Source organism: Anarrhichthys ocellatus, unplaced genomic scaffold, assembly GCF_004355925.1.
Source record: "Anarrhichthys ocellatus isolate YVR2014 unplaced genomic scaffold, GSC_Weel_1.0 scaffold7, whole genome shotgun sequence".
Lineage (NCBI taxonomy): Eukaryota > Metazoa > Chordata > Actinopteri > Perciformes > Anarhichadidae > Anarrhichthys > Anarrhichthys ocellatus.
The window spans coordinates 11,445,203-11,470,378 of record NW_022280037.1 but is presented as its reverse complement, the minus strand read 5'-3'; the positions used below and the strand labels follow the sequence as shown (position 1 = coordinate 11,470,378).

The window sequence follows — 25,176 nt, the reverse complement described above, 5'->3', positions numbered from 1 at the left end:
AGATCAAAACATGTACTCCTTACATTGTCATATCTACACAACACTTGTTTAATTCATTTGTTATCTTTTTTGTCTTACAGAACGGATGCTGAAAGTTCATCCCAGCATTTGGAGGCATTACGGAAGCTTGTAGTAACTCTGGAAGAACAAAAAGGAACTCTTGAGGACCTTAAGGAACAGAAACAAAAAGTCATCCAACATTTAAACTTGGATGACAAGGAGCTGGTAAAAGAGCAGATCAGCCACTTTGAGCAGCGATGGTCTCAGATGCAAAACCTAATTGAGAGGAAAATCCAGGACTCAGTGGTGACCCTGGAAGATATGGGCCAAGTGGAGGCCCGTCTGAGAGAGGCTCGGGACTGGGCCGAGGAGCAGAAGCCTGCCCTGTCTGAGGCCATGAAAATGAGTCCTCCTCCTGAGCTGGCTCAGAGCTTCCTGTTTGACCACCTGAGCATCTGCAGTGAGTTGGAAGCCAAGCAGCTCCTGCTGGCACAGGCCATGGTCGATGCTGACAGGGTGCTGGCCCGGCTGGGCCTCAGCGAACGGCAACGTCTCCAACAGCTCATTGTCGGCACTCAACACGAGGTGGAATCTCTGAGTGTGAAGGTTGTGCAGCGCAGAAAACATCTCAGCAAGGCCTTCACGGAGAGAACGCAGTTCCTGATGGCTGTGAATCAGTCCATTTCCTGGGTCCAGCAGAACGAGAAGAAGGCTCAGGCTGAGGAGTACATTGCTTTGTTACCTGATGACCTGGCCAAGCAGGTCAGAACGTGTAGGAACATCCAAAGCAGCCTGAAAGCCTATCAGAGCGAGCTGACCTCCTTGTGGTCTCAGGGGAGGGACCTAATGAGGGATGCCAGCGAGGAAGAGAGGAATGAGATTCTCACAAAGTTGCAGGAGTTACAAAACATCTTTGACAAAACATTACATAGATGTGGCCAGAAACTACAGGAGCTTGAAAAAGTACTTGTTTCTAGAAAGTATTTCAAGACAGACTTGGAGAAAATATGCCTGTGGATTAAACAAGCTGATATCGTCACATTCCCTGAGATCAATCTGATGGTTGGAGATGCTGAATTGGAAGCACAGCTACTTAAGTATCAACAGATAGTCGAGCAGGCAATTGAATATGAGAATCTTCTCCTAATTGTACAAAGAGCTGGCCAGGAAATATTGCCCAGTCTGAATGAAGTAGACCACTGCTATTTGGATGAAAAACTCAACACGCTCCCCCAGCAATATAATAGCATATTAGCACTAGCCAAAGAAAAACAGGAGAAAATCCAGCAGGCCATTCTCACCAGGAATGAGTACACCTCTTTCATTGATATCACTCATAAAGCCCTGAAGGAGCTTGAGGAACAGTTCAATAATCTGTGCACACAGCCTGTAGGCCTACAAACAGAAGAGGTTGTCAGTTTGCAGAGTGATTACAAAATGATCCAGGCAGACCTGGGCAACCTCGGTCTAGCTGTGAGTGAACTGAACCAGAAGAAAGAGGGATTTCGTAGCACTGGTCAACCATGGCGCCCGGAGGAAATGACCCAGCTTGTGAGCCTGTACAACGGCCTAAAGAGGTTGGTTGAACAGAAAGTAGAGCATCTGGAGGAAACATTGGAGTCTTTTGAGGACCACAAGGCAATGGCTATGCAGGTTGACTCTGAGCTAAAGGCCACAAAAGAGCAGCTGGTAAAAGTTAACGCTGAGACGCAGTCAGCTGAGGAGAGGCTGAAGAACTACCACACTCTGGCAGGGAGCCTCCAGAGTGCCAACTCCCACTTGTCAAGGCTCATGGAGCAGATGGACACTCTTGCACCGCGCGTGGAGCAAGCAGCCCACGATGCCTCCAAGGAGCAAGTGCTTCTGTGGCAAGACGAGCTGCGATCTTTGCAGGCTGCAGTAGGTGATCTGATTGAAGAGTGTGAGAACAGGTTTGTCCAGAGTAAAGACTTTGAGACAGAGATGAAAAGGACCTTGGACTGGCTGCAGCAGGTCAGGGATGACCTGGGCTGCGCTGTGATTGTTGATGTGAGGGTGGAGAAGGTGCAAGAGGAGATCAGAAAGCAGCAAATCATGCAGGAGGAAGTACAGTCAAAACTGAGAATAGTGGCTGCTCTTAGTAGCAGGGAGAAACAGCAGTTTGTCAGCGCAAATGAGCTTGTCCCAGCACACGTAGATACAAGCCTAGAAGAAATGGCAAAGCTGCAGGCAGATGTTCAGAAAGCACTGAGCTCCAAACAGGTGGGACAATATCACATTCAATATTCTGTATAACATGTTCACAATTGTAGTGAAATGCTTTATCTGTAATGCTGTTTTGTATAGTTACCTTATTGCCTATTTACAGTATTTGATTTGTCATTTGGTGAGAAGCATCAAAATAATGGCATTCATGGATATTTGTTTTGTTGAAAAATGATGCTCAATTTACAGAGCAGTTGCTCTATGTTAGCTATATAAACATTTCCATTCATGCATGAAAAATAAAATTCATAAGCGTACAGATACATGCAAATGTACAGTACTTGCAAAAAAAAAAGTAATTATAGAAATAATGATACAACAACAGAAATATATATTCAAGTAAAATGGGGATAATGACGTATAAGACATAATAAACCTAACCTGTATTACAAGGAAACATTAAGTAAAGTAAATAAATAAATACACACACAAACACACACATAAATACATATAGAAAATAAGTATTGAAATTAAAAATCGTTTTATATAAATACAAAAAAATGTAATAATAATGGAAGAGAGAGGGGAAAAACGAAATATTATATCAATATTAAAAAGTGGATTTTTCGTCATTTCTTTTGGTGTGAAGATTACTCTGGAGGACGCCCTGGGGTTGTGCCAGAAGTACCACTTCAGGATGCAGTCAGCCTGTGAATGGCTGGAGGACGCCGTGTCCTTCCTGCAGCAGGCCAGCCTGGGTGTGGACGTGGAAAACTACGAGGAGTGTCTCCGACAGCAGGGGGACATCATGGTCACAGAGCAGGAGTTCCTCATCCACCTGGAGGAGCTGCAGGCCCTGCTGCCTCACCTGGAGATCCTGGTCAACCCCAAAGCTAAAGATCAGCTCCGTGTGAGCGTGGAGTCAGCCGAGCAGAGAGGCGTGGAGGTCCGAGATCAGCTCCAGTGTCACCAGGATGTCCTTCAAAGGTAGTGAGAACAAAACTGTGACGTTGCATGTGTAATATTCCGTGACGATACTGAAAGTTTTTCAATAATGCCATTTTATACTTTGACATTTTTTGTTTTTCTCAGCTGTGTGGCTCAGTGGAAGTCTTACCAGGACTCAAGGCAGACTGTCATTGAGCTCATGAATGAGGCTGAAAAGAAGCTGACTGAATTTTCCACTGCAAAGGCAGCCACAAGTCAAGAGGCTGAAGATAAGCTATGCAGACATCGGGTATGAAAGGCCAAAATAAAAAGGCATTTTCCATTTAAAAAATGGGTGGGGCTTCTATGAATGCTGTGCACTTACTTACTCGCTCAATTGTATCTTACTTTTTCAGTCCCTTGTCTCACTGGTGAATGGCTTCCAAGAGAAGCTGAGTGGTTTAGAGGAGCAAGCTGCCCAGCTGGAGCTGGTGGGGAGTGATGCCAGCAAGGCCACCATCAGTCGCTCCATGACCACTGTGTGGCAGCGCTGGACACGACTACGCAGCGTGGCACGGGGACGAGAGCGAGTACTCGAGGACACGGCGCAGGATTGGAGGACTTTTAGAGAGAAGGTACAAAGACAAGACGATGACAGACGATAATTAAATGAAAATGTAATGTACCAGAAGCTGAACTTTCATAATCATTAATGTACAGATGGTGAAGGTGAGAGCAGTCTCTGATGAGCTCCAAAGTCGTTTCCCGGACAGTGCCGTGGAGAAGGCTTCCAAAGCTACCCTGCAGTCCCTGTTGGACCAGCATGAGCTATTGAGCCAAGACTTGGAGAGAGAGCTCTCCTCCCTCACACTGCTGCGCCAGTACGCTCTCAGCCTGCTGCACGATGTGGAAGTGCCTTCACCGACAACGGAACAGGATGAGCGGCCCAGCCTGAAGGAGATCAGAGCTGTTCAAGACCAAATGGAAAGGTAGAGATGAGATAAACCTGCAAGGTTGTTGCATTTAACAAGAGCTTATGTATTAAGATAACATCAAATTAGTGATATTGTTTTAATGGACATGTTTTAGCCAGATAGTTTGATTCAAAATCTTCTCTTTGCCTCCAGCCTCCTGACACAATCCAGGACCAAGCGGGCTCAAACAGCTCAGGAACTGAGGGACAGAGAGGAAGTGGAGAAGGAACTTAGTGTCGTAAAAGCCTGGATCCAGGAGACCAGGGAGCTTCTTCTCAATCCCACACCAGACATTGATTCTCTGCTGCAGGAGCTTGAGGTATACCTCATATCTAAAAACATAAATATCAACTCTCTGATCTCTCTGAACATTTTTATTTAACTATTATTATTTCTGAGAAAGGTTACATGGTTCCTCCATTTGTTGCGTTTAGGTTGTACATGGAGAAGTGGTCACTTATCGTCAGAATGTGGATAAACTAGCAGAGCAGCAACAAAGCAAGTATCTGGACCTCTACACCATATTGCCCTCTGAAATCTCCATGCAGCTGGCTGAGGTCTCACTTGCATTGGGTGCCATTGAGGATCAGGTACGGTTATAATTTAAAAAGCTTTCAATGTAAACAATATCTTAATGGCCCTCTTTATATTTTGCATCATCTTAATCATTAGCCTATGTCAGTTTCATAAGGGAACACCAACAATGTGTTTGTAGTCATGTGACATTTGTTGACATTTGTTTTAGGTTCTTTCGAAAGAGAGAGAAATTCAGAAAACCCGAGAAATAAAAGAGGACTTCAGCTCCAGAATCCATGACATCTCTGAGAAACTCAAAGCAATCTCAGCTAAATTCAAGGAAAAATCTCCTGACGTTGATCATGCCAAAGAAGAGGTCAAGGTGGGGTAGCTTACTTTTGCACCTGTGAATGTGTAGTTGATACAGTTTGCTTAGAAATTCTGATGTTTTCTTTTTTTAAACATTTCTTCAGAGCCTGGCTGAGGACCTGGACAGTTGCGGTCACACCCTCTCAGATATGGATGCTGCTGTTCAAGAGTTTGGCCGCAGAAACCCACTGCTGGCCAAACAGCTTAGTGATGCCATCAGCAAGCTATCAGAGATGCATCACCACACAACACGGCTAGCAGACTGTAGGAACAACTGGCTCAAAAAGGTTTGCGTTTACAGGTCTCCTATACAAATGCAAATGTTATTTTATGCTACAACATTCAGAAAAGGTGACATAGATACACTGGTAAGCTTTCTTGTGTGTTGTGCTTTAATGTCCTTTCTCTTATCTTGGCTGCTCAGGCTGTCTGCTATTTAGATGAGTATAATGAGATGCTGGACTTCATTGTGAGGTGGTCGGAGAAAGCCAAAAGCCTGGTGAGAGCAAACATCATCTGGAACTCCTCTGTTCATCTGCAGGAGCAGATACGAATGTATCAGGTGAGTTCGGGATCCAGACAGGCATCCCCATGGGTTCTATTGTGATATACAACTACAGCATTTCGGCTTTTTAAGAAGTGTTATTGGGCTCCTAATATTTAGAAACATGGACATGGTTTGGGCTGGACATGTAAGGATTTTTACCAATGCACATATTTCATAAAAGACACATGTAGGGAATAAGTTGCCTCATCCCACCAGGAGACCATACCACACATGCCGTTCATTCACTGCATTGTTGCCCTGTTCTTTAGGCTGTCCTTCGTGAGTCCCGGGAGCTCCATGGAGACCTGGAATCAATGGCAGAGAAAGTGGACCTCCTATCTGAGGTGCTGCAGGTCGAGTCTATGAGCCAGCAGGTTTGTGAACTTAGTCGACACACTGAGGAGCTTCAGCAATGCATCAAGACACGACTGCAGAGCTTGGAGGATGCAGATAAGGTACAGAGAAAAAAAGACTTATTATCTATTACTTGATTGTAACATATACAATCATGTTTTAATTATATTTGACTAGTAGAATTTCTAGTCAAATATAATTTCTACTTGTATCTCATACCTTACAGTGATCAATATACTGTATAATTGACTCATGTATTATGTGTCCTCAGAGTATGGAAGCCCTGGAGTATGAAGTTAAGGCCCTACATGTTGCTCTGGAGCAGGTCCAAGCCACACTGACCTCACCAGAGTTGGCACGCCAGAGCCTCAAAGAACAGCTGGCTCAGAGACAGGTAACCACACACCACATTAGAATAATCCATAATACGTCCTGTAATTTGTCAGAAAGCACCTTGGAAGCTTACTTGGCACATTACAGCTTGCTAACAGTTTCACACAATGTAAACTTCCCCTGTGTCTGCAGCGTCTCTTGGCAGATATGGAAAGCTTCAAGCAGCAGGTGCAGGCAGTGCAGCTGTGTCAGAGTGCTCTGCGGGTCCCAGAGGAGGTGATGCCCAACCTTGCCATCTGTCGCACAGCGCTGCGTCTGCAGCAAGAGGCCAGTCAGTTGCAGCACGTGGCCATTCAGCAATGCAACATCCTACAGGTACAGTAGGGGACACTATTGCTGCAGCACAGTAACGCCATATTGTCCTGCATTGTCACATAATGCATGGTGTCTGTAGAAAGGCCCGGTTAGCAGCTTGAGTCACAATGCTGCCAAGTAAACAAGCTTTAAGATGATTAAAGAAGATTTTACTTGAAATGAAGGATTCATATGGTTCTCTGCATATTTTTTAGAAGTACTCTTTTTAGATTCTGCAAAAAACAACTTGGAGGTTGAACCTGTTCATCTGACAGTAACAAAGCAATTTCATTCTCAATCCAGGAGGCAGTGGTGCAGTACGAGCAATATGAACAGGAAGTGAGAGACCTACAGGGGCTGATAGAGGAAGCACACTGTGTCATTCAGGACCGACCGATCCCCACGAACAACATCCAGGAGCTACAGGCCCAGATCCTTCACCATGAAGTACAATACATGAATTCACGTATTGAACTTACTGTAACCCAGGATAGGTCATCAGTGCAATACAGGCATATCAAATAAAGTGTGACATGCTTGCATGTGTTCATAAGTTTGGAAACCCTCATAATCAAAAACTTAACTGAACATCACAAGGGTTAGGCATCAAAACAATGTCCCTTTTGCCAAATAGCAGCAGTGCTAGATGCAGATCCAATGTGTTGTAACATCTGTATTTATTCAACTTATTCAATGCAATCCTCATTTCTATGATACTCTCTGCACGATGGTGTGAAGTGGAACTAACTTAAACTAAAACTTAAACTAACATAACTGCATAATAAGTTGGACATTTTTTATTTTTTAATAAGGAACTGGCCCAGAAGATCAAAGGTTACCAAGAGCAGATCGCCTCACTGAACTCAAAATGCAAGATGCTGGCAGTGAAGGCCAAGCATGCCACCATGCTGCTGACAGTGAGTGATGTGGAGGGACTGCCCGAGGGGCTGCAGGAGATGGATGCGGAGAAATCCAAGAAGTCTTCAGCACAAGCCTTTATGGTAAGAGAACACAATATAGCACAAAACAAAGTGGTGCTCACTGTTTGCTGTGACTGTTTGCTGGCACTCATTCTGCTATTTCTGGCTCAAGCTTCAATAGTTCTGAAGAGTTTTATTCCTTTAATCTTTCTAATGAAAGCTTTTTGCCTGCTTTTATTATAAAATATGTGTTTTTAAAAGGTGCATTGTGCCACTTTTAACTAAAAAACACATAGCATATTATTAATCTTTCCCAATCCATCCTTGCACGTGTGCTCTTCTGTTAATGTTTCTTGCATGGCGTGTCAGATGACGGCTGGCCGCTGTCACACCCTCCTGTCTCCTGTAACTGAGGAGTCTGGGGAGGAGGGCACTAACAGCGAGGTTTATTCTCCTCCTGTCTGTCGCTCTCCTTCCCCCATCACTTACACTGAAGCCACTATAACCAAGGTATCTGCCTTCCCTCTTCCTCTTGATCCCTTTTTTCAGTCATTCTGGTCTTTCAACAAAATTCTACATACTTTGTGAAATTTATATATTTTTTCATTCTAGTCAATGAATAATCTTTTTCTATTTTATCTGTAATCTTTCCTGTTAACTCTGTAATTAAATTAAGCACGCTCAATTAATAAATGCAATTAATAAAAGAAGAAGGCAAAAACAAACCAAGGACAGTTATAATCCATATCTATTCTCTGCCTGCACCCCGCAAGCTCTTCATGACTGACAGTGAATTAGTGGCTTTATAGAAGTAGTTCTATCTGCCATTTGTTTCATAACTAATTTCTCTTAACTGCTGATGGCACTGTTTGCATGTTTTTTTTTAGATGGGAAGAGGAACACTCACAAGAGCTCCAATCCAAGAATTATATGACCCGTCATTTGAGTCCGTGGCCAATTTGGATGACTTGCAGCGCTCATGGGAGACTTTAAAGAATGTGGTACGTGTATAACAAGACATCAGCTTGGTAGTTTGTTGAATCTCCCAGTGACTGTTTTCAGGATAAGCACTTTTAAATTGTCCACTTGATGGTCTTCCAACAGATCAGCGAGAAGCAGAGGTCTCTGTATGAAGCTCTTGAAAAGCAACAGCATTACCAGGGTTCACTTCAGTCAATCTCCTCTAAAATGGAAGCTCTGGAGGCCAAACTGAGTGAGCCTCTGGAGGCAGATAGAAGCCCAGATAGCCATGTTAAGGCACACAAGGTGAGTCATTGCACTACAATAAAGGTTTGATGGAAAGAGAGCTTTTCGCATTGACAGGGTAGGGAGACTTTTATTATGATGTAAGAACTCATGGTAATGCAAAGTATACTTGTCGAACTATGTCACAGAAAATTAAATTTAGCTAATGATGATTTTGGGACCCTCTTTGGGTCACCCTGTTTTGCATTTATAATATCAGAGTTTACAGTAAAACATTCTTCATCTCGACATTACATCACTGTTCCACTATACTAAGTTTGTTGAAGCGAGCTGGATTGAAAAAGAAACTACTGCTCCGTCTCTAATATCCAAATTTGTGAAATTGATTGTATTGCACACAGTATCTACATGCCTCAGAAAGATGATACTTTCATTAGACCAACATATAAATGAAAATACAGTCAATACATATGCAGAATGCAACACCTTTAAACAATGTTGTTGACTTCAGGGTCTGATAAAAGAGATCCAGAGTGTGCAGGAGGAAATAGACAGGCTGCAGACAAGCTTCACAGAGGATCTGGCCTCTGATGCTGCGGACTCAGACGTGGCTGACCAGCTGGCCATGCACTCCTCCCTGGCTGTGTTAGCTGAGAGGATGGCCACTATCCACATGAAGGCTTCAGGGAAACAGCAGATATTGGAGGTATTTTCTGTTAATATTGTGATATAACGTTACTAGTAATATTAGCTAATAGTTGGGCTTTATTGTTAAATACATTTTTATTTCTCTAATAATTAATAGTGAATTAATAGACTGATGTGATGAGTAAAATGTGATGTGCTCTGCCCCAAGGAGCGCATTAGTGACCGTCTGGAGGGTCAGCAGCAGGAACAGGCCATACAGCTCTATCACACCCAGGCAGACGACCTGGACCTGTGGTTGACCAGAATGCGCAGTGCTGTAACCTTCATCTTTGAACCTAAACCTCTAGAGGAGACTGATATGGAGGATCAGCTTTCTGAATGTCAGGTAAGAGCTCCCCCTGCTGTTCAGTCAGAGCAATGCATGGAAACAACATATTTGAATTATTATATGAATTAATTTATGAATCTGACGATCAGGTTGCTTAATAACATATATGGCATAGCAATACTGTGCTGGAGTACTTTTGGAGTATTTTTTTCTAGTTGTTCAGCCATTGTTTCTAGTCAGCACACTAACGCAAATTTGCCGGTGGATTAATTACATCCGTCTTGTACTTCAATATATTTAGTTTCCTTTATCACACATGGATCATCCCAGCAGGACAGGAACCGCTCAGTAAACAAGAGCATTAGAGGAGTTAGAGGGTGATTCAGATGGCTGGACTCCTAAGCGACTGTAGCACTAGTCTTAAACAGATTATGCAGATGTCTCTGTTTGACTGGGGCCTGTTAGCAGCATAGGGCGGAGTAGTCAGAGGTTGTGGCTTTCAGACGATTAATAGATCCCACTTCTGGGATTGGTCTTGAAGATAAAGCTGCTAGAATATCCAAGTAGGTGAATCCTAGAGAATGGGGAGCGTAAGGCGGGAGGGAGGGGGAGTTACTCTCTGCCTTAGAAAGACCTGTTGAAGCTGTCGTTAGCAGAGTAGCGGTAATGCTTTAGAAAACGAATGCATCGTCAAACTTGGGCACAGCATTCATTGATGGGCGTCGTCAACCGGTCTGGACTTAGAATGGTGATCTGTAGACGAGAATTAGTTTTGAATGTGCACATGAGCATGTCTGCTGTAGAGCATGGAGCGTGAAGGATTAGTGGTAATATGTTGCACAGGAGACGAGATGGGCCAAGGATGAGAGCAGAGGGAGAGCTCTCACTGTCCTGTGGCTGACGAAAGCTGCTGGTGTAGGGGGTTCAGCCAGACCCTGACCCCCTGTCTGTCTGGAAGGTCTGTTGTGTAGAGAGAGGAGCTGCTGTAGGTGCTGAGACACCATGTTTGAGCTGGCCTCTCTCCTCCTGCTGCTGCAGAACATGCTGCTGGAGATTGAGGAGAAGGTGCTGGCCCTGTCAGAGCTGTCCATGCACAGTGAGAACCTCCTGCTGGAGGGCCGGACAGAGACCAGAGAGGACGCTGAGCAGTTGGCCGGGAAGTTAGGCATGTTGAAGGGCAGCCTGTTGGAGCTGCAGAGGATGCTACAAGACAAGCTGATTGACATCCAGGTGAGGTGGCTACATGCTTTCAGGGCTGATATACACTAATGTGTGTGTAGGTGGTACCGAGCTTTTCTCAATAGTCCCTTTACACAGCAGCAATTTAGTGTGTCAAAGTCATTCCAGTTAGCCAGCATGCACAATATCAGAGCCCTGATCCACCTAAATGGAGCAGGGTCATAATTAGTGTCTTTAATTACACCTTTGTTTACCCTGCAATGACATGTAAAACTGGCTGCTGTGAAAAGGGCCTATACCATATCATGTTAAGCTCAGTGTATTTGTCTTTCTAACTGCACTATAAAGAATATTTTATATTCTGACTCACACCACCATATTTATTAGAACATCATAATACAATAGACTGATCTAAGTGTATATATCATTTGTTATCTATCTACCGGCTAAGCATAACAGAAGATGACGGATCAGCTAAGAGAATATTGAATATTTGTCTCGCTAAAGCACCTTTCTTCACACCCGCCGACAAATTTGCAAAACTTTTGAATCACAAATGAATCACGGCGTATGATAGTTGTGCTTCCTTGCTGATGTGTATTTCTTTAATATTTTCTAATACATTGTCTGGTCCTACAGGGCTCTCTGCAGGAGCAGGAGGACAGTGAATCAGACTCCAGCCTCTCTCAAAGTCCCAGTGTGCAGGATTGGCTGGTCCAAGCCCGGACCACACGTTCCCAACAACACCAGGACAGTCTACTAAGACAGAGGGTACATTTTCAAATGTTATTTTACTTCCTTGTTTTAGTACTTAGTACGCATGGGCATGCAGTGTGCAGCCGCTGGCTAAAATTATAATCTCCTTTCTCAAATGATTCCCAGTCCAATCTAAACTGTTTTACATGTTTGCTTTTTAGGAACTGGAGGAGCAGCTTGCAGAACAGAAAAAGTTGCTTCAGTCAGTGGCTAGCATAGGAGAGGAGATCCTCATCCAGCAGGCCTCGCCCAGCAATGCCAGGTATTTTATAGAAAGGTGTAACTCAAATCAAGTAGTTTAAATGTTGAGTTAACGTATGTAATGATTCCTGTGACAGATTACAAATGGAACATTAATTAATTCATGTTTTTGTCACCCACCGGTGCAGTACATCAGAGCCATTTTCACCAGCAGCTTTGGTTGAGAGGGAATCTCAGGCTGCTCGAGAGCAGATGAGGCAGAAATGGGAGAGCTTGAGACTAGAGCTCAAAACTAAGCTGCAGCTCTTGCAGAAAACCCTGGAGCAGGACCACAGACAGCCGGTACAAATCCTGTTGTGTTGTTATTGTTGGCATAAAGTAGAAGTAAAGTGTATTCACATTGTTGTTGTTGTTGTTGTTGTTGTTGTTGTTGTTGTTGTTGTTGTTGTTGTCAATTTCTAAAGCCAGGGACTGTTATTGACTATTTTTTGCAGGTTTACTCCAGAGCTTCCCGTATGACCACGGCTGCATCACTGTTTAAAGGAGAAACACAGGCTAACAAATCCTCCCTGAATACTCTGTATGACAGCTTCAGACAAACAATGGAGGACATGACCACTCAGGTTTTACTATTTCTCTAACATTTTAATCCATTCTATTGCAACATAAAAATATGTAGTTCAACGTGTGTCAACGGAAATTTTGCAACACCCTTGTGTGTACATAGCCCGGTGGTGGTGAGGCACAGGTGGCGCAGATGGAACAGCAGCTCTACACAGCTGTGTCATCCACCTCCTCCTGGCTGGATGGTGTGGAGAACAACGTCTTCTCTGGCTCAGTGCTGCTGGTTGAAAACCCTGAGACCCAGCTACAAAAGCAGGAGGTACAATCAGGCATATTTGTGCTGCTTCTTTAATTATGGCAGACATTTTTAAACAGCAAATCTGGTAGTACCCATATTCAGTCAAAGTTGATGAATTATACAGTGATACTGTTTAAAAAACGCTGACAATTAAAGTAACAGTTTATCTACTCTATGGATATAATCTTTTTTTTAATTTTTAAATCTCCCTAACTGTTTCTGATCTTTCCTCCAGACCTTAGAGAACGATGTGAGGCATGTCACAGAGGAGGTGAAGCTCAGCCAGGCTCTGCTAGCTGGGTCTTCAGAATTGAAACAAGAGGACCGATCGCTGCTCCAGGACAACCTTGCCTGCTTGAAAGAGCGATTGGGAGCTCTGGGTTGCGCCCTGGGGCAACGCTGTGACCACATGAGGACCAGAGCACATGAGCTCACAGCCTACCAGGTCTGCACATGAAAATGTCTTTACAGCCATATATGTACAGTACAGTGTTATGTTTATCATAACGCCATACACTATAAATGTTCTATAAATTGTCTTTTGTCTAATACAGACTGAGTTGCAACTTCTCCAAACTGCTTTAATCGAGACAAAGTGCCAGATCCTGCAGGCTTTAGCTGGAGCCATGGATAGACCAGCCTCAAAACAACTGGAGGTAAGGAAAGCTTTGACATAGACATACATTCACACACACACACTGCTTGTCTCCATCAACTCTTACAGAACAATAAATCATTGTGAATGTCATTTTTCCTAGGTTATTGCCAGTGCTGAGGAGAGCCTGAAAGACTTTGAACAGAGGATTACGGAGCTCAAAACCAGAGGAGCAGCACTACAGACGGATCAGATATCAACAAACAAAATACTAAAACTCCAGGTAATGTATATCACTGACAGCTCTCACTAAAAGTTGTTCAGTCTGAAAACCATGCAGCAAAAAGCTGCTCAGTCTAGCTTTTCCTTATGTATATTCTTTGTGTGTGTTTTCAGGATTCCTATGAGGAGCTGGTGATGACGGTGGGTTCCCGGCGCAGTGGGCTGAACCAGAACATGGCTCTGAAGGAGCAGTACGAGCGTGCTCTGCAGGACCTGACTGACCTGGTGGACACAGCTAAAGACAAGATGGCAGCCGATCAGAGGATCATTGCCAGCTCTGTGGAGGAAGTCCAGAATCACCTGGACAAACACAAGGTTTGGTCAACTTGGAGCTCTGTTAAGCTGAGAAAGACTGAAAGAATATTTGAGAAAATTTATGAAAACACAGCTATCAATGCTGGAGATACACTATTGCTCAATGATGTGTTTGTGTGTGTGTCTGATTGTGTTTTCTAGGAGTTCTTCCAGGGTCTGGAGTCCCATATGATTCTAACGGAAACGTTCTTCAGAAAAATCAGCGTCCTGATGCTTCCCAAAGAGAGTCAGGCCCTGGAGGAGACACTGGCTGAGGCTCAGAGCGTCCTCAAAGAGGCACACAGTAAAGGAGTTGAGCTGGAGTGTATCCTGGAGGTGAGAGAGACGATACTATTTGTGTTAACCATGATTTTCTTTTGAAAGCATGCTGATAAAATCATAGTAAATCTGGGCAATTTTTTAAATTTGCTGTTAATATATGTTTCCAACATAAAAGGAATAGAGAATAGTTACTTGTGCTTAAAAACTAAAGCTATTGAAGATTATCTTACGCCTAATGTATTGGAAAGCTTTTTCTCTATGATAGAGAGAGAGCACAGCAGCTGCTTTAGTGTCATAGCGTCTTCATCTAAGGTTTACTTGTCAGCTATTTAAATTTCATATATCCTTTGTGATCTTTTTTTCAGACTTGGTGCCGCTTGGTGCAGGATTACCAAAGTCTGAACCACCAACTGGAGGCAGTAGAAGGAAATATTCCTACTGTTGGCCTGGTGGAAGAGACTGAAGAAAGACTCATGGACAGAATCTCATTATATCAGGTACAAGGTGACATCAGTGCGGATTTTAGGATATGGCATAATGATCCTAAATAGTCTCCATAGGCCTCCTTGTTTTGTTACGATACCGTCAATAAAGTAGTAATTTGATCTGTGGCCTGGGAGGACCAAAGGAAATTCAAGAGGCCAGCACACCTGATATGTTTTTGTTTTCCTCTCTGAGCTTTTTGGTATAGTGCTGTTTTACTACGGGGAGATCAGCTTTACTTTTATTTAATTCACTCACTCAGTCTCACTCACTTTCTTCACCCAAACCTTCTCAGTTGGTGCCACTCCAGCTACAATGTCACTTCTCTAAGATTTAATTGTCTGCTCCTCTTCCATTCTCTGTAAAGGGTCTAAAGGGCAGACTGACAGAGTACCAGCACAAGCTACACCAGGTACTGGATGAGGGCAAACATCTCCTGCTGTCAGTGTGCTGTCCCGCACTGGAGAACCAACTCGCGCTGCTGGGGGAACACTGGCTCAATAACACTAGCAAGGTCAACAAGGAACTACAGCGCCTGGAGGCCATCTTAAAACACTGGACCAGGTGAGAAATACATCAGAATCAGAACCTTTTTTTCAGCCATCAAATCCAAATGGTATGCCATAGGGACACTGAAAAACATTATCTTTAAGTAGGGTCTTTAAAATGGGAAGCTTAGCAAACAAAGACTGCACATGTGATTTCTGAACTGTCATTGCATGGCATTGCTCTATGATTGTATTGTGGTTTTCCTCTAGGTATCAAAGGGAGTGTGCAGAGCTTAGCGAATGGCTGCAGTCTGCTCTGGAGCGTCTGGAGTTTTGGAATGCGCAGGCGGTGTTAGTCCCACAGGAGCTGGAAACTGTCAGAGACCATCTCTCTGCTTTCCTTGTGAGGCCACAGTTTTTATCTGATTTCTTTTGCATATTTTGTATCTTTATTGATCTGGAGATTCAGGCTTTTAGCCAGCAGCAGCAGTGCTGCAACTAGTAGACATTTATACAGATTTATACACAACCTTGGTGCTTTGTGGCAATGGTGCTCATAACTGAGCAACAACACTGCATATGGAGCCATATGCAGGCCCATACAACTATATTCACATGCAAGACTGTGTCAATGTACAGTAGTTTATACATACACTACAGTATACGATTTAAATAATATACTATGCTCTGTATTCACACTGTTACAGCATATGCTTATTCGTATAAGAGCATACTTTTAATGTAAAATTATAGCATTTTTGAAAAATGTATTATTAGTAAATAATATTTATTAGTGTAAAATGTATTTTCTATAATTGAAAATAGTGAAATAGTGTTAGTAACAGTGGTGGAAGAAGTACTCCTATTTTCACTTTTTTAAATGTAGTAATACCACATTGTAGAAAAAAAAAAGTAAACTTATAAGTAATTTAAGTTATAAGATAAATTTAGTGGAGTAAAAAGTACAATATTTGCCTTTGAGATGTAGTGGAATAGAAGTATAAAGTAACACAAATGTAAATACTCAAGTAAAGCACAAGTTCCTCAAATTGTACTTCCATAAATGTACTTATTTCACCCCTGGTCAGTAGTGGTTGTCATGGATGCATTAGTAATAATAATCTCGCTGTGTCATCTGCAAAAAGCTATAAAAGTATTAAATATCATCACAAGTTAAACCTTTGATTGCATACTAGCTGTTGCTTCTTGTCCCCTTCTGTCTCAGGAGTTTTCAAAGGAAGTCGAAGGCAAGTCCAGCCTGAAGAGCTCCGTGATAACCGAGGGCAACCAGCTGCTGCGTCTGAAGAAAGTGGACACGGTGGTGTTGCGGTCTGACCTGGCACGCATTGACACTCAGTGGACTGAGCTGCTCACACGCATCCCAGTGGTCCAGGAGAAGCTGCATCAGGTATCGTCACATGCAGCACGACTGAGCAGGCTTAGCTGCTCCAGAGCAAATAGGATTACCTCTTTCTGCTGCTTCACTCCTAGACAGACGTTTTCACACAAGGTTGCCCTGCAACTGGCAGCATGTGTGTCTTTTCTCTCTGGTTGTTTAAAATGCATGGCTCAATGGGTTTCATTTTTTTTCTCAGATCCAAATGGAGAAGTTGGCCTCCCGCCATGCCATTTCTGAGCTGTTCAACTGGATATCATTGATGGAGAATGTCATTGAGGAGAATGAAGAGAACCTTAAGAGTGCAGTGGGGTCAAATGTGATTCAGGACTACTTGCAAAAACACAAAGTAGTGGACTTCATACTTATTTTTTTTAATTTATTTTTGATAGCTACATCATTTTTTTGTAATTTTATAAATTTGATGGATGTGAAAGTGTTTTTAGGGTTCACAAACTTACATTTTCTAACATTGAATATTTTTCTAGCTACAAAGTAAAAGGACTATTAAGACTATTAAAGAGGATGTGTGTGTGTCCAAAATGTAGATAAACTTGAGCATGATGTAATGCATGATTCTCGTTATGAATCTGTGACAGCCATTTTAATTTGGAATATACTCTTGTTTTCTCCAATTCAGGGTTTCAGAGTAGATTTGAGCTGCAAGCAGCTGACTGTGGACTTTGTCAACCAGTCAGTGTTGCAGATCAGTGGTCAGGATGTGGAGAGCAAGCGCAGCGATAAGACAGACTTTGCTGAGCGTCTGGGAGCCATGAACAGACGCTGGCAGGTCCTGCAAGGCCGCATCAATGAGAGGGTGAGGACATAGGCGCAGATACTGGATAATGAAAGAGAACAGCCATTGTCATTTATTAGTGCAAAATCAGGATTTTACAGTGTATCATTTGTATAAAATACTTGCAGATTCAGTTTCTGGAGAGCCTTTTGGAGATGTGGTTGGAGTATGAGCGCAGCGTTCAGGTCCTGAAGTCCTGGATGGCAACTCAGGAAGAAAGGTTGAAGAGGAGACACCGGATAGAGGATCTAACATCTGTGCAGAATGCTCTCAAAGACTGCCAGGTAGGCTTCCCTTACTGTGCTAATACTGATTTATCAAAGCACATAAATACCCCTACATGCTGTTATCATCGCATCCTTTTGAGTCCATATTGTTAACTTTTAGGAAATGGAAGAGTTGGTGAAGGAAAAAGAGAAAGAACTAGAGAGAGTGGAGGAGCAGGGCTGTGCGCTGGTCCAGAACAAGACCGATGAGGCCTGTGCTATCGTCATGGAGACACTCCAGGGTGTCAATCACACCTGGGCTAACCTGGACCACTTGGTAATCTCCTCTGTTCTCTTTCTACTCTGTTTTCTATATGGTACATCGTTAACACCCATCTGTTCTGCTCTACTCAGCTCTGGCTGGTTCTGCCCGTTTTGGCCCGGTCTCAACAATGTACTGAATGTCACTGTGTGTTTTTATTTTACTTTTAACAGATTGGGCAACTAAAAATCAGCCTGGGGTCAGTGCTTGATCAGTGGAGTCTTTACAAGCGGGCTTCAGAAGAGATCAATGGCTACCTGATGGAGGGAAGGTACTCTGTATCTCGTTTCCGCCTCCTCACGGGATCCCTGGAGGCTGTTCAGCTGCAGGTGCAAAGTCTGCAGGTATGTTTATTTGACCTGTCAGCTGGCCTGTTGTCACCCAGAGGAATTCGTTTACATTGATTTCATAAATCTTGTTGCGATGAAGTTGACGTATACAGTATTACTCATCAAGGGAATGTTTCTGAATTTGGTCTCAAAAACTGTTAGTTCTTGCAGCTGAATTAAGCACTGTATTTGTCTGTTACCTGTGAAGGATTTGCAAGAGGAACTGGAGAAACAGGAGAGCAGCCTAAGAAAGTTTGGTGCTGTGACCCACCAACTGCTCAGGGAGTGTCACCCTTCAGTATCAGATTCTCTCAACAACGCCCTTAAGGAAGTCAATGCAAGGTGATCTTGAAGCAGAAAGAAAGTGCAATCGTTCACTGATTGAGATGCATTCTTTCCATTATCTCTTACATTGATCCATGTCATATTTGCACCCAGATGGACCGGCCTGCTGGAGGAGATTGCGGAGCGTCTGAGAAGCAGCAAAGCCCTGCTTCAGCTATGGCAGCGCTACAAGGAGCTTCACGAGCAGAGCTGCAGCAGCAGCCAGCTGCAGGAGGAAAAGGCAGACCAGCTCCTCAAGCTCGCCTGCAGCAAAGACATCGCTGACGAGGAAGTGTCCGACTGGATCCACGAATGCAGCGTGAGTGAGGCCACAGCTGTGCCACTGTTGACTCATTTTGCATCCAAACAACTGCTCAGTATCTGTCTGTGTGTGTTTTACGGCCTTATTATGAAAGCCAGTTTGCCACAAATCATTGAATTGTTTCTGTGTTGCAGAATGTTGTTTATGTTTCTCAAGTGAAATAAATCGATAATACAAATTATTCCTCCTGTGTGCCTCCCTATTGATTCCATGTAGGATTTTGTTTTTTAGTTTTGAATGAAAAAAAAATACTTTACTCTAAATTTCATTTGTGCTTTGTCTCAGGAGGTACTTCGGTCTCAAGCTCCAGTGCAGGCCTCCCTGCAAGTTCTCCAACAACTGGGAGAGCAGCTGAAACAGCAGGTGGACACATCAGCAGCATCTGCCATCCAGTCAGATCACCTCTCTCTCACCCAGCGGCTGGCTGCTGTGGAACAGGCCCTCACCAGACAGCTCACCACGCTGCAGGTACAGAGAAGGCTTTGCAACCAGTTTTGACTTCAAGTTGTCCATTTCAAGTAGTCAGTCATCCAGTCAGAATCATGAATTTTACACTTATGGATTGCTGACGTTTGTCTTCCACACTAGACTGGAGTTCAGGACTATGAAATCTTTAACGATCAGCTGGATTCACTGGGGCACTGGATAGTTGAAGCTGAGGAGGCTCTGAAGGTGCAAGATCCCAACGGCTCCACCGACCCGACAGTCATCCAAGACCACATGGAAGGGCTCAAGGTTTTTTTTTTTACTTTTGTCAGTTTGAAAGAATCTATTTTACTGATTGTCCTGCGATTGAGAAATGTAACATTTCTCTCTTGTCCTCTACAGAGGCTCATGCTGAGATTCAGCAGTATGGCTCCTGAACTGGAGCGTCTTAATGAACTTGGTTACCGGCTCCCTCTCAACGATTCAGAGATCAAGCGCATGCAGAACCTCAACAGGAGCTGGTCTACAGCCTCAGCACAGACCTCAGAGAGATTCAGGTATGACCTATCAAATATATGGTAAATATAAAAGAAAAATGTGCAAGCCTTTCCCAGGCTGATATCCATTTCTGAAAATAAATGCGGCTCCCCAGCACAGTTTCAAGACACCATTTAAAACACCACAGGCCAATGTTCAATGTGAGTGAGATGATGTAATGGGTGGACATTAAAACTATGTATTTTGTTTGCTCCTTGTAGCAAACTCCAGTCCTTCCTGCTGCAGCAGCAGACCTTCCTGGAGAAGTGTGAAACATGGATGGAGTTCTTGGTCCAAACAGAAGAGAATCTGGCAGTGGAAATTTCTGGGAACTACCTGAGTTTGATTGAGCAGCAAAAAGCTCATGAGGTTCGAGTTCCTTTTGAAGTAAAATACTCTGAAACAGCTGCTATTTTAATTTTGATAATCATTAATCATCAATATGTTGTCTTCTAGTTATTCCAAGCCGAGATGTTCAGTCGCCAGCAGATCCTCCACTCTATCATCAGCGATGGACAGAAGATGTTGGAGCAGGGTCAGGTGGATGACAGGTAAAGAGCCCAAAATCACATTCTTTGTAATCTGTAATCTGATTAATATTGTATACAATATTACCGTGAGTAGAAGATTGTTAGACCTTGTAAATCAGTTTTCTCTTTGTTTACCACAACAAAAAAATCTATCATAAGTCTTCCTTTGACAATTAAACAACTTCCCTCTCCTGCAGAGATGAGTTCAACCTGAAGTTGACTCTCCTGAGTAACCAGTGGCAGGGCGTAGTGCGGCGTGCTCAACAGAGGCGAGGCATCATTGACGGTCTGATACGACAGTGGCAGCGCTACAGAGAAATGGTGGAGAAGCTGCGCAAATGGCTGGTGGAGGTCTCCCACTCTGCAGAAGCCCTTCAGGCAGGGACTGCCATGCCTCTGCAACAAGCCCGGTCCATGCTGGACGCTGTCCAGGTATGTAATGTAAAAACCTACACAGTCCACATCTCATCGTACCTCTCAGATTTATCTGATGGTGCTGGACAGAAAGACACATATTTTATGTTTAGTTCAGCCACAGACATCTATCTTTGTTAGGGTGACTAAGATGTGTTATGCAGTGGATTCTGGCAAAAATACTCTTAAGATCAAAATCTTGTTCAATGAAGAGAGAATAAACACACTTGAGCTACGGAGGCAGATCGGTGGCCAAGGGATCTTGAAAATCAATAGCGTCTCATTTTTCTTGATGTGATAAACTCCAGCTGTATAAGAGGTAACTGTAATAACTCCATATGTTGGTCGGGCAGGAGATTGACAGGTCTGTGTGATTGTGCTTTCTGGTTCAGCTGAAGGAAAAGGTGCTGCAGCGTCAGCAGGGCAGCTACATCCTGACAGTGGAGGCTGGCAGACAACTGCTCCTGTCGGCTGATAGCCGGGCGGAGGTGGCCCTGCAGACAGAGCTTACTGATATCCAGGAGCGATGGAAACATGCCAGCATCTGCCTGGACGAACAGAAGAAAGAGCTTGCCACTTTGTTAAGGGTAAATCAGACAAATTGCCAGCAACGTGTGGAGTACAGGGTACCTCAGGGGACATTGAAGGGATACTATTAATGTATTTGCATTATTGGTGCAAGTTTGTATTTGCTTTTGTTTTTTCTAAACTTCAAAAAGCTTTTACTTGTGGTTTAAATGATGAATGCCAAACAAGTATTTATGGAAAAACAACTATTATTTTGCTGTTTAATTCTAAATGATATAGTACTGATGCAGTTGCAACCGTTGTTTGTGTAATGTGCAGGACTGGGAGAGGTGTGAGAGAGGTATTGGTGGATCACTGGAAAAACTTCGAGCCTTCAAACGGCAGCTCTCTCAGCCTCTTCCTGATCACCACGAGGATCTGCAAGCTGAGCAGATGCGCTGCAGGGTAAAAAGCTCTTCATTACATAGTCATTTTACACAAAGGAAACATTATATACCAATTACACAAGGCTGAATCAGTATAGAGTTATTTGTCCCACCCGTTGAGCTGAAATATAAATAGCTTTATTTGACATTGTTGTTCAGGACATAAGCTGTTAAACGTTTTGTCTGCAAGATGTACAAATTGATGTTTTAATATTGGTAATAACTTTTCAATAACAGGACCTGGAGAACACATTTGATGGCTGGACTGGTGATCTGGCCCATCTGAATGTGCTGCGAGAGTCCCTGTCTTGCTACATCAGTGCTGAGGACTTGTCAGTCCTGCAGGAGCGAATTGAACTGCTGCATCGACAATGGGACGAAATCTGGCACCAGGTACAGTTCACCAAACAGTACCTGTGCATATCTAATCTTCTGAATATACTGCATATCTGTTCAGCTTCTGGAGCATTATTCAAATCAAACTATTTACAAGTACTTCATTACCCACACCCTGTATCACACGGTATTTACCACTCATAGGTGACACTATCCGATACACTGCTCTGGTTTCTGCAGTTCCTTGAGATACCAGACGGTGGTGCTAGTGTCAAACAAAATCACAAGACTTACACTTTGGTATTGACAGTGTTAGTTCGCCAACATCAAATACAGCTTACCATCATATGCATAAAAGACAGAATATTTATATGACTAATGAGTTTTAGAAATGCTTGGTAAAACAAGAAAAAAGGCATTTCCTCTTTGAATTTATGCTCACATTGATTTGCACAGTTCTAAATAATATATATATAACCTATGAATATAGTGTGCACTGTTGCTTAGATTACTTAAATGTAATTCAAAATGGCATCTCACAGCAAATTCTAAAAAGGAGCAGTTTCTTTGGTAGGCAAAGTAAAACCTCAAGGTTGTGAGTTGCATCCTGTGTCGAGTAGATAAAATACGCACACAGGAAACACCCAGAAGCACACACTCGCTGCTTGATGCAAAAGAATCAGTCATGGTGCAGCGATCTCTAACACTGCTTCCGTTTGAGACTTTTTGACATGAATGCACTCGTTGCAATTTAACATGCATTCATTGATCGCTATTATGCACTTTGCACAATGATGTACTTAACTTAATATATATTGCCATGTGCCTCTGCAGCTGTCACTACGCAGGCAGCAGGTGAGCGAGAAGCTGAATGAGTGGACGGTATTCAACGAAAAGTACAAGGAGCTCTGCGAGTGGCTCACCAACATGGAGAGCAAGGTTTCCCAAAATGGAGACATCAGCATTGAAGAGATGATCGAGAAGCTCCGCAAGGTAAACAAAAATATACAATTAGTATGTTTTCAAAAATACAGCTAACGCAAAACTACTAATCACCAAGTTGATGTCTGCTTTCTCTCATGATTTGCTTTATTCCCTCTTTAAATATATACGGTTTTACTTCACACAGTGTTACCCACTCTAATTGTCACGTTGTTGCTTTTAAGCAAAGCATTTCAACTTTTTAAATTGCTTTTATGCACCGTTTGTGTTGCATTGTGTCTCAGGACTACCAGGAGGAGATCACTGTGGCTGAGGAGAACAAGCTGCAGCTGCACCAGCTGGGAGAGCGCCTGTCCAGAGCCAGTCACACGAACAAAGCGGCTGAAATCGAGCAAAAACTCAACAAAGTCAGCGACCGCTGGCAGCACCTCCTGGATCTCATCGGAGCCAGGTGAAAAGACACACACTCACACCTGAGAAGCTTAAATAGTCCTGTAGTTTGTTTAAGTATTAAGAGTAAGACTTTGCACTGCACACTGCATCATAGATTACTGACAGAGCTGAATTATTTATTTTAATAGAGTAAAGAAGTTGAGAGAAACTCTCGTGGCCGTGCAGCAGCTGGATAAGAATATGAACAGCCTTCGCTCCTGGCTGGCCCACATCGAGACCGAGCTGTGCAAACCCATCGCCTACGACTCCTGCGACTTCCAGGAGATTCAGCGGAAGCTCGATCTGCAGCAGGTAACGTAATGTACAGTACCGTGCATGACATATGAAATAATATATTGTAGATATAGTACCTTAAACGAGAACTGAGTAGTTTCACTAGTTGTTGAGAAGTATTACCTTTTTCCTCAAATAGAGAAGCACTTATTTATTGGGACAGCTGAATCAAGAACTCTTTTGGAATTAACTATGTTTTGTGGTTCTTTAATGGCACATTATTAAAACTATTAGTCAGTGATGGAAGATGATTCATCTGACTGTATTCATCTTTGGGATTTTTGATTATCTAAACTAATCAAAAGTCATTATTTTTCTCTTTCTCTCCCTCCCTCCCTGTGTGTCATCCTATTATTACACTCACTCTCTGTTTCTCTTTCCTCACCTCTCAGGAGCTCCAGCGTGACATCGAGAAACACAGTACAGGGGTTGCGTCTGTGCTGAATCTGTGTGAGGTGCTTCTGCACGACTGTGACGCCTGCGCCACCGATGCAGAGTGCGACTCCATCCAGCAGGCAACTCGTAGCCTTGATCGCCGCTGGAGGAGCATCTGTGCCTTGTCTATGGAGAGGAGACTCAAGTAAGATGTCGGATGAAATCAAAAGAGTGTAATATGTAATAGTATGGAGGGAAAATAGGTCATTGTAATTATTGTATGTAAATATCTTTTGTTATTGTATGTAAATATTGTGTTTTCCCTCTGATAGAATTGAGGAGACGTGGCGTTTATGGCAGAAATTCCTGGATGACTTTGCACGATTTGAGGAGTGGCTGGCCACTTCAGAAAAGACTGCTGCTCGGCCCAACTCCTCTGGTGTACTGTACACTGTAGCCAAGGAGGAACTTAAGAAATTTGAGGTATACAAATCGTCTCTACCACTAAAAGCTTGTCCAATATTTTCTTTTTGATCTGGTAGGATGGTGCTGTTGATAAGGACCCTATTGATAAAACTCTGTGTTTCTGAAGGCCTTTCAGAGGCAAGTCCACGAAAGCCTAACCCAGCTGGAGTTAATCAATAAGCAATATCGCCGCCTGGCCAGAGAAAACCGCACTGACTCTGCCTGTCGTCTGAGGGAGATGGCTAACGATGCCAATCAGCGCTGGGACAACCTGCAGAAGAGGGTGGCATCCATCCTCCGCAGGCTTAAGGTACATGCATCATTACGTTCATGATTTCTTTATTCAAATCAAAGTTCAATCTCCACATGCGTTTTTGAATTTTCTTCTCACTTTAATGTTAGATGGTAGCATTTGTGATCTGCCTGTTTTACTTTATGTTAAATCAATGACTAATGAAGCTTAATATATACACTACGTACATTATACTATTATTCTAACAGCAGCATCTCTGTTTCAAACGTGCAGCACTTTATTAGTCAGAGAGAGGAGTTTGAGACAGCCAGAGACGCCATCTTGGTGTGGCTGACAGAGATGGACCTGCAGCTGACCAACATCGAACACTTCTCTGAGTGTGACATTCAGGCCAAGATCAAACAACTCAGGGTAGGTTTGTCACAATGCGCCAGAGCAACAT

General features: G+C 43.2%; 1 protein-coding gene across 14 annotated transcripts in view; it reads left to right on the top strand.

Annotated features, from left to right (window-relative positions):
- The window catches only part of syne1b (spectrin repeat containing, nuclear envelope 1b), a 77,530-nt gene that overhangs the window by 44,013 nt on the left and 8,341 nt on the right, over nucleotides 1-25,176 (top strand). For 11 of the 14 annotated variants that reach the window (XM_031847268.1, XM_031847273.1, XM_031847271.1 and 8 more), the window contains 58 exons: nucleotides 81-2,241; nucleotides 2,834-3,171; nucleotides 3,277-3,421; nucleotides 3,528-3,746; nucleotides 3,832-4,100; nucleotides 4,239-4,404; nucleotides 4,520-4,675; nucleotides 4,831-4,983; nucleotides 5,075-5,257; nucleotides 5,395-5,532; nucleotides 5,787-5,972; nucleotides 6,143-6,265; nucleotides 6,397-6,579; nucleotides 6,862-7,005; nucleotides 7,371-7,559; nucleotides 7,848-7,988; nucleotides 8,366-8,479; nucleotides 8,583-8,744; nucleotides 9,196-9,390; nucleotides 9,541-9,717; nucleotides 10,699-10,890; nucleotides 11,479-11,610; nucleotides 11,757-11,857; nucleotides 11,985-12,138; nucleotides 12,291-12,419; nucleotides 12,524-12,679; nucleotides 12,894-13,103; nucleotides 13,213-13,314; nucleotides 13,417-13,536; nucleotides 13,650-13,850; nucleotides 13,992-14,165; nucleotides 14,477-14,608; nucleotides 14,962-15,158; nucleotides 15,353-15,485; nucleotides 16,308-16,490; nucleotides 16,678-16,827; nucleotides 17,119-17,295; nucleotides 17,403-17,558; nucleotides 17,662-17,817; nucleotides 17,976-18,146; nucleotides 18,340-18,473; nucleotides 18,570-18,774; nucleotides 19,063-19,245; nucleotides 19,366-19,512; nucleotides 19,606-19,760; nucleotides 19,962-20,109; nucleotides 20,197-20,291; nucleotides 20,468-20,702; nucleotides 21,077-21,271; nucleotides 21,531-21,656; nucleotides 21,875-22,030; nucleotides 22,808-22,966; nucleotides 23,200-23,366; nucleotides 23,497-23,659; nucleotides 24,034-24,221; nucleotides 24,349-24,499; nucleotides 24,609-24,791; nucleotides 25,008-25,145. In XM_031847268.1, the coding sequence (XP_031703128.1) occupies nucleotides 81-2,241; nucleotides 2,834-3,171; nucleotides 3,277-3,421; nucleotides 3,528-3,746; nucleotides 3,832-4,100; nucleotides 4,239-4,404; nucleotides 4,520-4,675; nucleotides 4,831-4,983; nucleotides 5,075-5,257; nucleotides 5,395-5,532; nucleotides 5,787-5,972; nucleotides 6,143-6,265; nucleotides 6,397-6,579; nucleotides 6,862-7,005; nucleotides 7,371-7,559; nucleotides 7,848-7,988; nucleotides 8,366-8,479; nucleotides 8,583-8,744; nucleotides 9,196-9,390; nucleotides 9,541-9,717; nucleotides 10,699-10,890; nucleotides 11,479-11,610; nucleotides 11,757-11,857; nucleotides 11,985-12,138; nucleotides 12,291-12,419; nucleotides 12,524-12,679; nucleotides 12,894-13,103; nucleotides 13,213-13,314; nucleotides 13,417-13,536; nucleotides 13,650-13,850; nucleotides 13,992-14,165; nucleotides 14,477-14,608; nucleotides 14,962-15,158; nucleotides 15,353-15,485; nucleotides 16,308-16,490; nucleotides 16,678-16,827; nucleotides 17,119-17,295; nucleotides 17,403-17,558; nucleotides 17,662-17,817; nucleotides 17,976-18,146; nucleotides 18,340-18,473; nucleotides 18,570-18,774; nucleotides 19,063-19,245; nucleotides 19,366-19,512; nucleotides 19,606-19,760; nucleotides 19,962-20,109; nucleotides 20,197-20,291; nucleotides 20,468-20,702; nucleotides 21,077-21,271; nucleotides 21,531-21,656; nucleotides 21,875-22,030; nucleotides 22,808-22,966; nucleotides 23,200-23,366; nucleotides 23,497-23,659; nucleotides 24,034-24,221; nucleotides 24,349-24,499; nucleotides 24,609-24,791; nucleotides 25,008-25,145 (11,596 nt within the window). Of the gene's footprint in view, nucleotides 1-80; nucleotides 2,242-2,833; nucleotides 3,172-3,276; nucleotides 3,422-3,527; nucleotides 3,747-3,831; nucleotides 4,101-4,238; nucleotides 4,405-4,519; nucleotides 4,676-4,830; nucleotides 4,984-5,074; nucleotides 5,258-5,394; nucleotides 5,533-5,786; nucleotides 5,973-6,142; nucleotides 6,266-6,396; nucleotides 6,580-6,861; nucleotides 7,006-7,370; nucleotides 7,560-7,847; nucleotides 7,989-8,365; nucleotides 8,480-8,582; nucleotides 8,745-9,195; nucleotides 9,391-9,540; nucleotides 9,718-10,698; nucleotides 10,891-11,478; nucleotides 11,611-11,756; nucleotides 11,858-11,984; nucleotides 12,139-12,290; nucleotides 12,420-12,523; nucleotides 12,680-12,893; nucleotides 13,104-13,212; nucleotides 13,315-13,416; nucleotides 13,537-13,649; nucleotides 13,851-13,991; nucleotides 14,166-14,476; nucleotides 14,609-14,961; nucleotides 15,159-15,352; nucleotides 15,486-16,307; nucleotides 16,491-16,677; nucleotides 16,828-17,118; nucleotides 17,296-17,402; nucleotides 17,559-17,661; nucleotides 17,818-17,975; nucleotides 18,147-18,339; nucleotides 18,474-18,569; nucleotides 18,775-19,062; nucleotides 19,246-19,365; nucleotides 19,513-19,605; nucleotides 19,761-19,961; nucleotides 20,110-20,196; nucleotides 20,292-20,467; nucleotides 20,703-21,076; nucleotides 21,272-21,530; nucleotides 21,657-21,874; nucleotides 22,031-22,807; nucleotides 22,967-23,199; nucleotides 23,367-23,496; nucleotides 23,660-24,033; nucleotides 24,222-24,348; nucleotides 24,500-24,608; nucleotides 24,792-25,007; nucleotides 25,146-25,176 lie in introns of those variants that run through there. The other 3 variants (XM_031847269.1, XM_031847274.1, XM_031847278.1) reach the window with 3 other exon arrangements.